We start from the raw sequence: 15,813 nt of genomic DNA, 5'->3' as shown, positions 1-15,813 counted from the left end.
ATGCATGGCTCTTTAATATATATTAATATTTGGATGCAATAAGCAAATAAGTATCATGGAATGTATTTTGGGATGATTGTATTTACAGAGCCACAGTTATCAAAGGAGTTTAGAGACATTAAGTTGGAAAAGGAGTCTAAACCTTGTCTAAATGTGAAGGAAAGGGCATGGACTTGAATAAAGATGTAGTTGTAACTAAAATGGTGCCTTTTTTGACAACGTACCGTGACATGCAGCAATTATACACATTCTCTTTCTTTTCCTTATGATAGAGAGGAATTGTGTTAATGTCTCGGGCTCTAAATGGAGCCCATAATGATGTAATGTCATTCTATTATTGTGTGCCATAAAAAGTGTATTAAAGTCTGTTGAACTTTATCCGATCTCTATGTATTTCTATCTCAGCCACTGTATTTAGTACAATCTTTATTAAAAATGTTTTGGATTGCACGATAGTTAACTGTACATGATCCTGTTATGATGACATGTACAGTTTATAAGTTATATAATGCTTTTAGGCCTAAATTAAGTTTGAATACTGCACGTTATTGTAAATGAGTGTTTCATATGATTTTATGATGTAAAGAAATTGGAAACAACAAATCATCAACTTGATCCCCATCAATATACAGATGACATGCATTTTCATCAGGAAATGCCCCTCTAGTTGTCATGTAAGTTCTACACACTGGAGATGTTTTATTTTATCATACGATGTGAAATGATAGCACAGTGTATTCTACAAAAAAGCAAGACAACACTCTTCGTTGAGGCCCTTGGAAATCCTTTCCTCTGTGGTAGTTTCTGCCGCTAGCGCTTCAGCAATTAAACAACAGCAAAAACACATTACATACACTGCGGCAAAGCTAGAGAATGATTTCATAATATCCATGAATACCTATGTACAAACAAAGCATACCATTTCAAAAAGTTTTCTATTACATGGGGCAGATCACAGCTTACATTTTATTTTCACACCTACATCTTTAAATATCTAAACATATCAGAAAATTAAAAAAAAACTATCTATGATAAATCACCAATGTGCAGTGGTGAAGGATACAAATTTGGCACTTTGCCATTGCTTCTATATTAATTTAAAGAAGATATGTTGGCAAAAACAAATAGAAATAGCATATGGCCTGGTAAATTGCCATTCACCCTATGTTCCAGTATCATAATATACTCAAACAACCCTTCACTCGGTCAATGTTTAAGCTTTCCAACCATCAAGAAAAACTAAGCTTTAATAAGAAAACCCTCAGGAGTCAACATGATACAACTTATATTCCTTAAAAATGTGTGTGATTTAGAAAACCAATCCCACTATGCAGTATCATCTGTTTCCCCTCAGATAACTGCACCTTGAATATTAAGTTCAAAAAGTTAAGGCGGGAAAAAGTCCCCTCTGCTCACAGAGCCAAACTTATTTGTTGTATTGTGAATATTGCTCATATGTTTTGTTTGCACACTCCGGCCAACTGAGACAATAGTGGAGAGATGCCGCTTAGGAGAAGTCCAGATTTCTCATGAAATAACATCAAAATAAGTAGAGAAAACTCCCACCATTAAGCCCCCTGACATCAAATCCGTGTCACATATTTTTGAATTGAACAGGATGACTAATACTTTGCAGCTCTAACAAGGTCGTTCATCTACTGGGGGAAGAAATTGGTGACAGCTGCTGGGTACGACGTTGCCCTGTGTCCAAAAGTGATGGGAGTGCAACCACATTTATGTCATGTGTATAACTCTACAACTACATCTATAATGTGAAAGAATCAAATGCCGACTGGAAGTCAAATGTGGGCGTAGAATAGATGCAGAGAAATAGCTTGACTACAAGAGGACGGCTGAGAGACTTCGAGACAAAAGAACATCCAGGCACTGCTGCATCCTGTATTCAGTAAGAGCTGGTGGAGGCTGTGGCAATTCTTTTGCCAATATACACCCTGGAAAACAAACATGGAAATGAATTGCATGAAAAAAGAATGTAAACACAATGTAAACTAAAAGACAATGTAAATTAAAATGGCTAAGCTGATATACTGGAGAAAGACATGAATACATATTAGTTGTTCAATTAAAACTAATGCACTAACTTGCATGAGGCCCAGGTCTGAGAAGACAGGCATCAGATATTTCAAATACAGTCATCTGGGAAACAATCATCTAAGTGGACAATGACTAAGCCTGCACTGACCCTTTCCTATGGCACATGGTGAGTCACTCAAAGACACGTTATGTGATTACAAAGTACAAAACACCAGTGCAGATTTGTAAAAAATTTAACTTTTTGTAAATGCAATTTGCAAATGCAATTTTCCCTTACCCGAGGCCAAGAGCGAGAATGTGTGAGATGAGTAAGGAAGGGATGAAGACTTTGAGGAATTCAGTAGAGAAGATGCCACCTTTCTTCATGACCCCAGTCTTTCTCATACTGAGAGATACGGAACGCCGCGGGTGCCGGAAGTGGAACTCCCTGCAAGGGAGTAATCAAACGATCAATTATTGCAAATTAACCTCAGAAAACAATCTCCTGAACCCTCATTCGTCAATGATCCCGGTGGGGAGTGTCTGCTTACTTCGGTGGAACGTTTTCTGGTCTGCTGGACCAGTCGGCGACCCAGTCTACTTCTTTGTTCATTAGGATGTCTTCATCCCTGTACTTCTCTGCACTATCGTCATCTGACTGCAATTACAGCGGCAATGTCCTTCTGTTTTACTGTCAAATGAAAACAACTGAAAGGCAATTTGAACTTTTAAATTTGTTTTTTTTACCTGACTGTCTCTTGGGCTGGGCATCTCCACATCAAAGGTTATCTGACCCTCATCCTGATCTGGACTTGGTGGCCTGTGAGGACTGAGTAAACATATTTGGATTGAACAATTGAATAAATTACAAGACCCAAACCCTCGTCTGAGCTTTAAAGCCCATTTAATGACACGCAACCCTACCTATCACAGGAGGAACTGCTCTGGCTGGATTCATGTTGTGCATCCAGGAGAATCTTTTCCATATCTCCATTGTGGATCGAGGAGGACGAGGGCACATGCTCTAGTCCTCCAATCAGGGTTTCATCACTCTCGGGCACCCCTTCCAAGGTCTGCAGAGTTTGACTCATGCCATCATTTGCGTTTATTTGGTCCGCAGCGGATGTCTCTGGAAGACTGGCCTGCACGCCCTGCGTGCCCGTGTTCCCGTTCAGCTCCAGCTCTACCCAAGAGCCTTGGCAACACAAAAAGGGCAAGTGGAGGGAGGGTTCAAATCCTTGCAGATTGATCACCACTCAAATGCAAACCTCTGCCTCTTTCGAATGGAAACAGCTGACCTACATTTTCCTGACACTGCGCATACAAATAAACTGGCTGTGAAATGCCTGCACCATAGCAAGGTTTTTTTTTTTTATTTGTGCCACTGCCCCACTAACAGCTCGCACGTAGCGTTAATATTTTCCGGGGGAAGGAGGGGGGTGTTATGCAATTTCTGCCTGGCGGACTCCAGTTGGGGCGTAATGTTTAAAGCTCGTGATAGCACTTGTGATATAAACTCATGCATCCATTTGGCCTCGCTAAATGCATAGTTCATGTTTTCCGAACGACGCGCGTGCACAGGACTGATTGTCCGTCCACAGACGAGTCTGTCGATGCTGCTCTCGTGTGATGTCTTGCATAACTGTGAAGTGCAATGCGAGACTATTTCCCCAATATCCCCGCTGGCACATGTATATTGTCACATGTAGGTCGCACGTCCCTGCTTTTCCGTCTGAGCAAAGTTATGTTAATTAATTTGGCCTACTGTTTACATGCGTTCTAGGAGCTGTTAGCCTGTGGGTGGAGGTACTTGGGCAGACGTCCTGCCATTGTCCTCTTTTATATTTTTAGAATGTATTCTCTTTGTTGTAAAGAAAGCGAGTCGCCTACATAAGAAGTGAGAGTGATCGGGTCGATTATTGGCGGGTACAATTAAAACAGAATAAAATAAAAGCAACCATTATTTCGTCTTTTGTCCAAAAATGTTTTTATTTTGGCTAGATCCAGCCCAGTGCTGTCTTGCGTACATGATTGGTTGCCCTTACGTCAATCAAAGAATTTCGCACAACGCAATTGGCTGGATTGTGGTGACGTCGAACAGCATCATCCTCCGCCCCTCCTGGATGAGGAGGAAATACCTTCGCCGATGTAACTTTTACCATCAAATCTTGATTATACGAAGGTTGTCAAAAAATCACACACCCATTAAAATGTCTTGAATATTCAATGCAACGAGGAGAGCAGAAGAACTGGCGGCGGTACGTACCGTGAAGCTCGGGCTCCTCGTTATTGTTTTGTTGGGCAGCAGCGGTGGACATGTTGACTACACTGTTTTAGAATTCATCAACATGACACGCAGACTAAACGCCGTGTGCGCATGCGCTCCATCAGTCCAGAGTGCAGTTCAGACCTCTAGCAGATAAAAGTAAAAGTCTATGGGATATAGGTCAGTAATGGGCAATTTGTTTTATTCATTATCATTACACGCTCAGGAAAGGACTCGAATGTGGAACACATTTACAGAAATCCTTAATACAATTTCTGCATACATGCAGGAAAGCAGTGATAAAGAACCACCAAAGTTTGATCAAATGTAGGAACAAAAAAATCGAACAAAAAAATTAGGTCAGAGTGCTCTCACTAAGTCAACGGAGTCCGTGTTGGGGGACAGATGATAAAGTGACACTCTCCAACCGACTATTACTGTGTTGTTGAGTGGGGAGGAAGGCCTTTCCATTAGTAGTTCCTGTAGATTTGTAGAGAATGGGCCTGCACAGTATATTATGTACATTTCTCCTCCTCCATAAAACGAGTTTTTGGTATTTTGAATTGGATGGAAGTCTTCATTTTAAACACATTTCTAGACATTGAGTAAGATCTGTAATGTCTGGCACCACTGCAGGGATTAGAAAATATTGCGCATTTGAAAGCACGGAAGGAATTTGGTGATGCAATAGGCCTAATATAATCCTAGCCATGTTGTCACATGCTTTTTAAAAATAATAAAAAATGATATCTTGGGCAAGTTTCCATGGGCTTATTTCAAATGTACCCAATCAACACAATCTTCCATATACTATTGATAAATAAGAGTTTGTTTCAAAATTGAGGTTTGAAATCCTTTATTACTTTTCATCTAAATGGTTCTATATTCCATTTGACAAAGACAAACATAGCTGTACAATGAACCATTTTACATTTTTGTTACACCCCGCCCCCCCCCCCCCAAACTCCCAATCCTGATTCAAGAATCCCTTTGAGAAAGAAATGAACATAAAAAAATAAAAAAAATGAAATTCACAAAAATAAAAAAGTGCATTTTTGTTTTAACTTCCGGGTCACATTAGGCATGTGTATATTGCTGATTCAGGTGGAAAAACCTCATAACTCCAATTTGGGCAGTTTCCCTGCAGTGATTTTGTGTGTATCTACTGGTAAAGGCAGTTTTTAATAAAATCCTGAAAAGCTGTTTTTTTTTTCTTTAAAAGGTAAGAGATTTTGATCACAGAGCAGCGGTAAATTCCCCTGAGCAGTCTCCTGTCCGGCAGACCAGAAAGTCCAAGAAACCTACTTGATTATCTTCTTTAGGCTATAAGAAAGGCATTATGGTTCTTCTGAACGTCTTGTCATGGCCTCAAATAATAGCTATGAAGATAATATGACTGACATTGACCGTTTTGCAGAAAATGCTCTAAGTCATACAGATCACCTCTGCTGGACCTGAAAAACAGGGAATAAAATAAAAGAAAAAACCCTGTTACCTCATAACAACTTTTGCACAAATTCTGGTGACATTTTTATACAAGTTTCTGTATTTTCAAAACGTTTCTCAAATCTTCCAACAGGTTGTAAGAATAGTTACTGAATAAAAGCGAGTGAGTAAATGCTTCCTTTTAATGAATGACGGGACAATAGATCACTCATCCTGTATTTTGAATGGACAGCTATCCTCGTTGATTGGCTAGTTCATTGACAACCCTTACCCGTGGAATGGGACAAAAGGGGCCACCTTATACAGGTTCATGCATATATAACATGAGGCAAATCACCCTCACACAAACTTGCATCAGATATTAAAGAAGTTTTTCCCCAAAAAGAAAAGATTTGCAAAAAAAAAAGTCATGAGGACTTTACCCAGAGCCCGGAGGGTGCGACAATCAAACCTAGAACCATCAAATGAAGATGGGTGGTTGTTTTGGTGGCATCCTGTTGATAGGATTTGAAATCTCTAAAAAAAAAAAAGGTGGGAGTGAAACATTAACTTACATAATGATCCAGTGGACCAGAAATGCTGCGTGGCCTAATTCAATGGCTTAATCTGTCCTCAAAACATAATTTTAATGGACTGGCAAGCTGTGCTCTAATCAAACGGTCGGCTCCAAAAGGAGAAAATCAGCAGTGTGTGAATGAAGCCAATTGTAGCAGAGAAACAGCAGAATTCATTATTTAAAGTATCGCACCCCCCTCCATGTTCAACAGTCATTAATGACCACTTACACAAAACGGGCTGCAAACCATGTGGTTCACAAATTCTCTTTAAATAAACAAATATGTAACCTCCTGCATCACAGGAGAGAAGACATACTATAATTCAAAATAAGTAACTCACTGCATCCTCAACTGAATTCACAAGCCTAAGCGAAACACGTTTGAACAGTTGTGTGTTGAATTAAATGGTCTTTCCCAATTCAACCCAAAAAGGGCCTGTTCTTTCACAGCGAGCATAAAATGCAAAAAGTTTTACATAAACATAATTTACAGTCGGCCAAATAAAAAAAATAAAAAACCTGTAGTGCTTAAAGTACTTTTCGTTGGACATCCCACGTGAGAAACATGACATTTCCTTGATGTCACAAAAGTCTTTAGCTTTTAAAGAAATACCCGCTTGAATGAACAATGTCCCAGAGTCATGACAAAAAGGAAACCACATCAGGTGACCTTCCATCTACAATCGGTCCGAGACAGACAGATAAAGAAACTACAGTGATCAGACTGTAATCCTATTGTCTTAATTTATACAAAAATAAATCCGCTAAAGTGATTATTCTTTTATCAGATACAGTACAAAACATCATAAAAAAAGAAAAAAACTTCCAACAGAAACTAGATCCAGAGATTAAAGTTATTGATCAATCTGCAACAATATGACAGGTTTTGTGGGGAAGTCGGCATCAGGGCTCAATTTTGGTGACACGAGAGAATTAGGCAACCTCACATTTTTGTCCTGAGCTTTAAATGGTTGTCCACCTACGACCGGCCACTTTGTAAGACAGCTTTAAATGAATAAAACTTTAAAGTCCATAAGACTGGTTACTTTATGTATTGTGAGCTCACATTCAACTCCCGACGCCGCTCTTGTGAACAGGTTAAATGGACTAACTTGGTGTTTTGTTTTTTGCCATTAACTAGAAATGATAAAGACTAAATACTGCAGTGCATTTTCCTACAAGTACTCATTTCAATGCACAAAGAAAGTCAACTTACATGCTTGAAATTAGTGATCCCAAAGAACATTTAACTGAATTTTAGTAATGTACTTGAGAGCAGGTTTGAAAACCTTATATGTTTAAGACAGTGCAGCATTACACCTGTGAGCTTCAGCCGGTTAAAAGCCAATACACGTACAAGCAGTTGCATCAGAAACACAGCTGTTGTTTAGATGATAAAATGAAGAATACCTTTGACTTAATCAACAGTTCGCTGTGTTGAAATACACGTTCGTCTGCTGTGAGTTGACTTTCTTACTGTGGATAAATGCATATAAATCATCTAGTAAATAATGGCACACTGTGTGATACAAGGTCATCTTTTGAGCTTGAATGAGCTAAAACACCAGAATAGTCCTTTAACCGGATAACTACACTGAACAGTGGGAAAGAAGTGGCGAGCGAGCTTGGCAACTTGACAAATACTTGGGGCAAATGTGGAGTGTTGACAGTTTGTATTAGCAGTGTTTCAGGCGAGCACAAAAAAAACGAAAAAAAAAACTTTGTGACAGAAAGACGTATAAACAGAAGAAAGTATTTCCTATTCAAGCTAATTAAACTAGGCAGCGACAGAATCTTGACAACTGGTTGCTGAGACATACACATGAATCATGTCACCATGGCACAACAGAATAATGAAACAATCGAGCCAAACGTGTATTAAACACATTTTCCCTTTGGTCTGGGATGTAGTGGAGTTGCAAATGGTAGCTTAGTGTACTGAGTGCTCCTGCTGGAGAAAACCTGTGAAACTAAATCCCAAATTCCTGACTTTACAGCCCCTGCATGTTTATATTGGCCATACGCGTGGAACATGTCTGTGTGGCGACCTGCGTGGGGGTACTGCGTTCATGCCGTTTGTTGTTGACAGAGCAAGTCACTTTTAATACCAAAGTCACCAAGGGCAGAGCTTACCAAAATTTGGGGATTTAGGACAGACAAATATATTGTTTGCATTTGTGCATCAGAGCAGTGGGGCTCAAGCCGAAACAGATATGAGCGGTTCAACAAATGCTAGTTCAGTTTTTCCTGGAATATATACAGATTGTTGGTGGTGGCCACAGCAATGATGTTGTCCAGAGGATGCCAGGCAGTGTGGAGGATCTTCTTGTTAAAGTCCAGACTGTCTACACTGATCTCATCCTTTTTGCGCTTCCCACCTGTGCTTACTTTACGAGGCTTCAGTACAGATCGAGGCTTGCTGTTCTCACGCGACGCCTCCAGGGTCACGTCCTGCCGATAGCCTCGATCGAACATCCTGAAGAAGTTGTTGTAGGAACCGGTCATCACAACGCTGCAGAGAGACGATGCATGGAGGGATTGAACAACACATGATAACAATCTAAAAAAGGGAATTCATTAAAAAACGTGTTGTTCTCGGTCATGTACGAATACAAGGAACATAATGAAAGCCCTTCCGCTGCAAAGACCAAAACAGGTCCAGCCCTGCGCTCTGCCCAGAGCTGATAACTGCAGTAATTGATAAGCCCAATTTGGGGGCCAGTTCAGTTGCGTCCAATGTTGGCAGATCAAAACATTTGCATGGCACATGCATTTTTAAAGTGCGGGGTGAAACTTCGCTTTCACAACAATGACGTCGCCCAGAGTAACAAAAGTTAACCATAAAGCTTCTGTTGACCCTGATATAAAATACCTATACTACTGCAGGACCAATAGGTCAGAAACTCACCTGTCGTTCCCATTCCAACAGCACTCAAACTTGTCGAAGATGCAGTCATTCTCATAGAGGGAGCACAATTTACTCCTGAGATATTCATGCACCTGTTAAAAGAACATGATCAAGACGTATTGTCGTTACAACAGTTGGGTGAAAACAACATTCCAAGAGACCTGTTCATTTTAAGTAGGGTTCCTGTATAACTAACAGGCCTTACACACCTGATATGTCTCTACTGGCCGTGACTCCATATTGAGATCCCAGATTTTGACGGACAGGTAGTCTCGTGTCATCATGTAGCGTCCACTGTGGCTGAACTTCACATCAGAGATGGATGAGATGATTTCAGAGAAGAACGAACGATTGTTTGGATCCTCTGGCTCTTCAAACTCTTAAAAAAAGAAAATGTTGCATGCGTCATTAGTATGCCCCATCGGCCTGCCATTACTTGTGATTATATAAATATCATTTTGTAGTCTGACATTTCAATTTAATGCGGAGAGATGGTCGACAAGTTTTAATGGTGTATTTGCTGCAGGGATGCACTCATGTTCTTACTAGTCTCAGTCCCACAGTTCTAGGACGTTTTTACAAGTCTGTGGTAAAACATAAAAATTAAGGGATGAATCACTCTCCCAAACCATGGAATTGTCCATCATGCAGGTTCACGTTGAACTGAATTGCGCCACATAGCGAGCAGTGTTTAGGAAATTGGCTCACGTTTGGCGTGCTGGTCACACAGAGCTGACGCCCTCATGTCACACAAGCGGATGGTGCCCTTGCTGCTGCTGTAGACAAAAGTGTTACATTGGTTCGGGTGAAACTCTGCTGCTGTGATCACCTCCGTCAACTCCTCCATGTTGGCTGGCTTAATGTCAACGATGTCTGAAGACGTGTGGTTAAGGTCGAAAGGGGATAAACAGACATTTCCACATCTCAAAAATATCTTTTAAGGAATTAAATGAAGTCTCTGGGAAGCCATTTTCCCAGAGACGACAAAGGTTTTGCATGTCTATGGGCAATTTGGTCGGTCACACACACAAGCTTCTGAGCATGCAGAATATTAAAACTACTCTGTATCAAATTTTAAAAAAATCCTAACTTGGGAGGACATCTGGTGGTACCATCATGAATGACACCGTCATAAGCACCGATCACGTTTTTACTTAAATTTATCTAAAGAATGAAAAGGATCAGTCACTTTACTGTATAACAGAAAATATCTAGTGGGTTTGTGTGAACAAACTGTTTCCAATTTGACTGAAACCCGCTGGGCAAGTGAACGAGATGCATGAGGTGGATTATAATCCAACAGTGAATAAGAAAATAACTAGACTAACACAGGACATACCATTCATTATTTAACACTGCATTATGATTAAAATGAACATCTTTTCCCTACACCACAAGGGAGACGTTAGAAAAAAAAGAAAAAAAAAATTTCAAGTTGCAAATCCCATTACAGTAAGTAGTCCTGCAATTCCACACCTTTCTTACCCAGATAACTGAATTACAACCAACTATGAAGACTTATGTCAAGATCTTCAGAAGATGAAGCCTGCATGTAACCAAAGACCAAAAGGATACTAAAGCTGCGATCGTTGATCTCCAGATTCCATAGGTTGATACGCAGGTCGTCTGCAGACAGGTATGTCTCACAATCACTGTTGACTGAGATGGAGTTGATATGGTAGGTATGCGCATTCGCAAACACGCGTCTCGGGCTGGCTTCCACCATCAAGTCCATGGGCCTGAACACTGGTACCTGAAGAGGAGCAGGGTTTGTATCACATTCATTTTAGAGACGATTCGTGGTAATTGTTTTTTAAAGAACCGTCCCAAAGTGGCATACAGATACCCATTACTATATAGAATATTACTGTAAGAAAGGTTTTCACTAAAAATGAGACAAACGGCAAAGAGAAAAAAGGTCTGTTCAACTGAATCTATATTTAGAAAATCATCAATACATGTGTCCAAAACTAGAGGGTGCACTCGGCCAGGGAGGAAAATTTGGAAAGCTTTGGCTCAACAGACTTAGACAGTGCCTTAATGAGTGGAGGACAATGGTTACAAAAATACTTTACTATTACTCCAACTAATCAAAATGTAATTTAATAAGCTTTAATAGTGCAAACAATTAGTCTCAATGTTACATACACAATTTACTAAAGCCACAATCTACTATGCAAACAGATAACATTCAACGGCGGCATACTAAACATGTTTAATGATAACAGTCAACGGCGATAAAAACACACCCGTAGCGTTGTGACAGTATTGAGATCTCTGTAACGCCCGTCTTCTTCCTTCAAATTGTAGCCCTCTGGTCTCTTGTCTCGCTCACTAATTTTCCACAGCTTAATGGTTTTGTCTACCAATGAGAAGAGCAGACATCATGAACAAACTCTCAAGTGTGAAAAGAAACAAGTGTACATTTAGATAACGGCCAAATGGTGTCTCCAGAAGACTGGTGAAGTTCAAACTAGCTTAATATCACTTGCCACTACGGACAACACAATTAATTAGAATGCACTTGTTTTACTAACCATTTGTAGACAAGAGGAACTGTGCTGCGTTCTTCTGAGGCAACCATCGAATCTTGTTGATCTTCTCCTCGATCTCAAGGCTTTTTAGGTAGTCAAATTCAGGTTCATGGCTCTGGAAGGTGCTGTAAACATTGTACTCTCCTCTGCAGTGTGGTTGATTCTTAGTCTAAACAATGACAGACAGCAGAACCAACTTCAAGAACCGATATGATGGAAAAAGACCTATTCTGAGAGCAAGATTCAGCATTTTATCTTATGTAAAATCAGAGCACACAATGTTGGTATCGTTGGCTACATCAGACATCAATGGCGGTAAATTTTGTTGGGTCAGATGAGTCACCAAATAATTACCTCTGGCTCCTGCTGAAAGATGACCACGCGGCCCCCTTTGTCCCCAGTGGCGAGTAGCTCCCCAGAGTGGTTGAATTCAACAGTGGATATGATGTCAGCTGTTAATGAGGGAGTGTAATTAGAATAACATTGTGTCTTTAGGTTGGTGTCTGAGTCTTATTTGCTACTGTAGCAGGGAGCCTGTTGAGTGCATCCGAGGTACGTTTGGTATAAAACAATTTCCCACTGGTATGCAAGGCTTTTCTGGTTAACGACTTTTGTCAATCCAATGACAAGCTGAATCCCTGATTAACATGTTCAAAAAAGAAACACCACAAAGCAGTGACATACAAACTAAAAACCTACTCAACACTGTCTAGAAGGCAATAAAAAAATTTCAACTTTTCTGCAATTTTCAAAGACAGCATTCTCATCAAACCTCACAATATATAACAATCAATCCCAGACAGAGCACACACAGACTTTGATTCAATCCAACTCCATACAAACTTTCCTATAAATGCAAAAGTACTACACCATTGTGGCGTTTTCAGCCAGTGAGCCACTGCTTTGTATTGACACTTGTTCTCAGGGAAAGCTTACAGTAAACAAAAGAGGTCCTTCACACACAAAGTCCACCCTCTACTGTAAACATAGGCTTTCATAGCACGGGTGAATTAACTCATTGAATAACGGAAAAGGGAATTGTTTATCTGTAAATTAGGATCAATTAATGAATATGGTTATTAAGGAGTAAAATTAACAGTATACACACTGTTAGTTACTCTACTTTATTGTAGTTCATGCATGTTAATTATTAGAAATATTTCCATGATACTGGATGGGTCACTTCAACCAAATCACCAACAACAATCTCCAATTAAAAGTGGCATGCAGAATGTTAAAAACTGCAGCAATGTGTATATTCACAGACATTATTGTCATCCGTGGTTTCTGCACCAAACACACTGGGTGGAATTGTAAAAGTAGTGACTTTTTGCTAGACTGTAACAGGCCTATCAGGTACAGGTTAATGCTCTACATTAACGATCATTCATAGAAAACGCAGGATACCTAGCATACTTAGCAGCAACTTCACAACAAGCATGCTCGGGCTGCCCATCGGAGGGCGAAAGTTAGCATCCGCTAACGTTAGGTGAACACCACATGGACTTACCTTCCGCGACATCATCATCTATCGCTCCTTTGACTTGCGAAAAGCACCACTGCACGTCACTGTTCCCACCACCGGCCCCTGCACGAAACAAAAAACAACACAAGGTTCAACACAGCGACCTAAAAAGAGAAAACTTTACACGCGTTAGTTCGCTGCTTGCTTTAGCTCAACCCCGTTTTGTGAGAAAAGTGTTACACGCTTCGCGTTCCGTATTAAATATTCTAGTCTGTGAAGCTTATTCCCGGGAAAGGACAATGGTTTAATCGGGCTTTCAGATGGAAAATTCTCTTTCACACGGTCAATGACATAACATTAGCATCTTGGAGGTATCCTAGCTTGCTAGCTAGCCTGCGGTGGTTCACGTTAACCATAACACAGTCAAACACGTCGTCCATATTGGACAGGATATTCACCGTTAAATATACAAATATATTTTTACAAAAAAACATAACATAACACAGCCCACTCAAAGGCTCTGTGAACAATCTACCTGCCATGGTGAGAAACTCAGACGGAGTAACTGTGTAGCGCGCTCGGGCCCTGAACTGGAGCCGTGCTGACCCGGGTCGGCTGAGTGGTTCTGACCGAGGAGGAAGTTAAACCAGCAGCGCTGCTGTTCGTACTGACGGTGAAGACCGCACAACTCGTCGTCCCAGTTGCTATTGACAACGTGAAACTGCTTTAAACTAAGGGAAGTGAACTGAAATCTTTAGCACTGGGTGTTAGACTTTGCACTCCACTTTGAGATTTCCCTCGCCTCTGCCTCTCCCAGCATTTCAAAATGGCGCAACGCGGGCGGCGTTCAGCGAGCATCACACGGCGAGCGGCGAGGGTGCACCGTGACATTTCAATCGCGCTTTCTCCTGAGCCGTCGGCAACGTGGGTCTTTTTCCTGTCTCCGGATAACACATGGTTTATATATCTAAACTGTTTTTCATTTTTAATTAAAAGTTACAAGGGCTACATGGAAAAAATGAAATAGTTTGTATAACCCCCGCCCATGTCGATTGTTTCAGCGGATGGAATCGAACAGACGCGCTATGTTAGGGTTCTGCGAAGAAAAAATATTTTATGTAGATTTAATTTTTAAAAATGACTTAGTTGTAACATAAACACACTATTTTAGAGTGGAAAGTCAGTTAGTTTATTAAACTATTATTATATATTATATAACCTATTGCAGTTACGCTAATAATGATCATTATTATTATACTCTATATTATAACCCCCCCAAAACAGAATTTCCGGTTCTACTTGCAACTGCCACTGAGTTTCCACTGAATCCGTTGCATGAACGTATGCGTCCGCCAGAGTTTCTGGCACTTACTTTGTGCATATTCAAAGGAGAATGACACAATAACTACTCTTGTGCAAGACACAAGTTCAAGCACATTAACCTGCTCTGGCACCCATGGGTGAAACATTGTTTTCACTGCTGGAACATCTCGGGTGTTCATAATAATATTAATTGTTGATAATTTCAACATAGAAAAGACAGGAAACACGGATTGATGCAAAAAAACTGGGCATTTTACTGGGCAAGCCAGCAGGCACCCTTGTTTTAGACAATTTGACTATTCACAAATGTTTTTAGAAATATTCACCATGTGGACAATGTTGATTCTAATGATAAATGCCTTAAAAAGTCATTTTGAATGATACAATAAAGGATAATAGGTGAAAATGCATGTGTTTTCTTGAGATCCAAATAATTTACAGAAAGATATTTGTGTTGGTGCGTTCAAAATTGACCAAGAAATTGTAATATATTAAATTATCAAATTAGCATAAAGTAAATTTAAGGCCTTTTGTGAACATGGGGCTCGTCATGGGGATTCAGCCCCAGACACATAAGATCACATCAGAGGGGACAGCCCTGTTCCACCAATTTTGTTTAGGACAAATTAGACGATGGCTGATTTTTCCCCTGCTTATATTTCTTATTTTCATAAATATTTGTTGTTAAATTTGATATTTGCTTCCCAATGAAAGAAAAAAAAAAACCAAACACCATTGAATATTTTATCAATCATGAATACACAGTACTGTTTTTGTACAGCACACTATCATACAAACATGTTTTATATAGCTTTGCTATTTTTTGCATTTCAGCAAATATCACAGTTTCTAAATTGCACTGTTGGTCAACATGCCTGTAAAACCCTGTTGGGAGTATTCCCCAAAAACTACACTGAAGCTGCGGGCACTACTGCAGAGGGTGAATACAACAGGGAAACATGATCACTCCAGCTGATCACTCCAGCTGTTGCTGTGTGATGTGGATACATTCATTTAAGCAAACTGCCTACAGACAATAAAAAGGGGAGTTTGCCTGGTCAACTTCATTAATGAGCTCTATGTCCAAAAACAGCATTACTTGTCAACAGTCAGTTTGTTTCTACTTTCCCACCATAAAGTAAGTGGTCCACCGGGCAAGGAGCAAAGCACCAAACAGCACAGTGTAGCTGAAGAGAATAAATTTGAGGATTTCCTTGAATGTTCGTAGGAAGCGGATGAATAAGGGGTCCACGTCCACATCCAAGTCCACCAGCTGTGTCT

At 40.2% G+C, this 15,813-nt stretch overlaps 2 protein-coding genes across 2 annotated transcripts; both read right to left on the bottom strand.

Moving 5' to 3' along the window:
• Nucleotides 1-409: 409 nt before the first annotated feature.
• bnip3la (BCL2 interacting protein 3 like a) lies at nucleotides 410-4,437 on the bottom strand. Its single transcript, XM_037481709.2, has 6 exons — nucleotides 4,301-4,437; nucleotides 2,959-3,229; nucleotides 2,782-2,863; nucleotides 2,586-2,692; nucleotides 2,333-2,482; nucleotides 410-1,952 (listed from the first exon to the last, which is right to left on the bottom strand). The coding sequence occupies exons 1-6, from the start codon at nucleotides 4,350-4,352 to the stop codon at nucleotides 1,904-1,906; spliced, it is 711 nt and encodes a 236-aa protein (XP_037337606.1). The 5' UTR covers nucleotides 4,353-4,437; the 3' UTR covers nucleotides 410-1,903.
• A 1,029-nt stretch (nucleotides 4,438-5,466) lies between these two features.
• Nucleotides 5,467-14,027, bottom strand: ppp2r2aa (protein phosphatase 2, regulatory subunit B, alpha a). Its single transcript, XM_037481671.2, has 10 exons — nucleotides 13,745-14,027; nucleotides 13,255-13,332; nucleotides 12,099-12,196; nucleotides 11,748-11,913; nucleotides 11,460-11,572; nucleotides 10,786-10,963; nucleotides 9,919-10,083; nucleotides 9,420-9,589; nucleotides 9,211-9,302; nucleotides 5,467-8,814 (listed from the first exon to the last, which is right to left on the bottom strand). The coding sequence occupies exons 1-10, from the start codon at nucleotides 13,749-13,751 to the stop codon at nucleotides 8,535-8,537; spliced, it is 1,347 nt and encodes a 448-aa protein (XP_037337568.1). The 5' UTR covers nucleotides 13,752-14,027; the 3' UTR covers nucleotides 5,467-8,534.
• Nucleotides 14,028-15,813: the final 1,786 nt, after the last annotated feature.

The sequence above is a fragment of the Pungitius pungitius genome, chromosome 5, assembly GCF_949316345.1.
Source record: "Pungitius pungitius chromosome 5, fPunPun2.1, whole genome shotgun sequence".
NCBI lineage: Eukaryota > Metazoa > Chordata > Actinopteri > Perciformes > Gasterosteidae > Pungitius > Pungitius pungitius.
The sequence above is the reverse complement of the archived record's forward strand: the minus strand, read 5'-3'. Positions and strand labels throughout refer to the sequence as shown.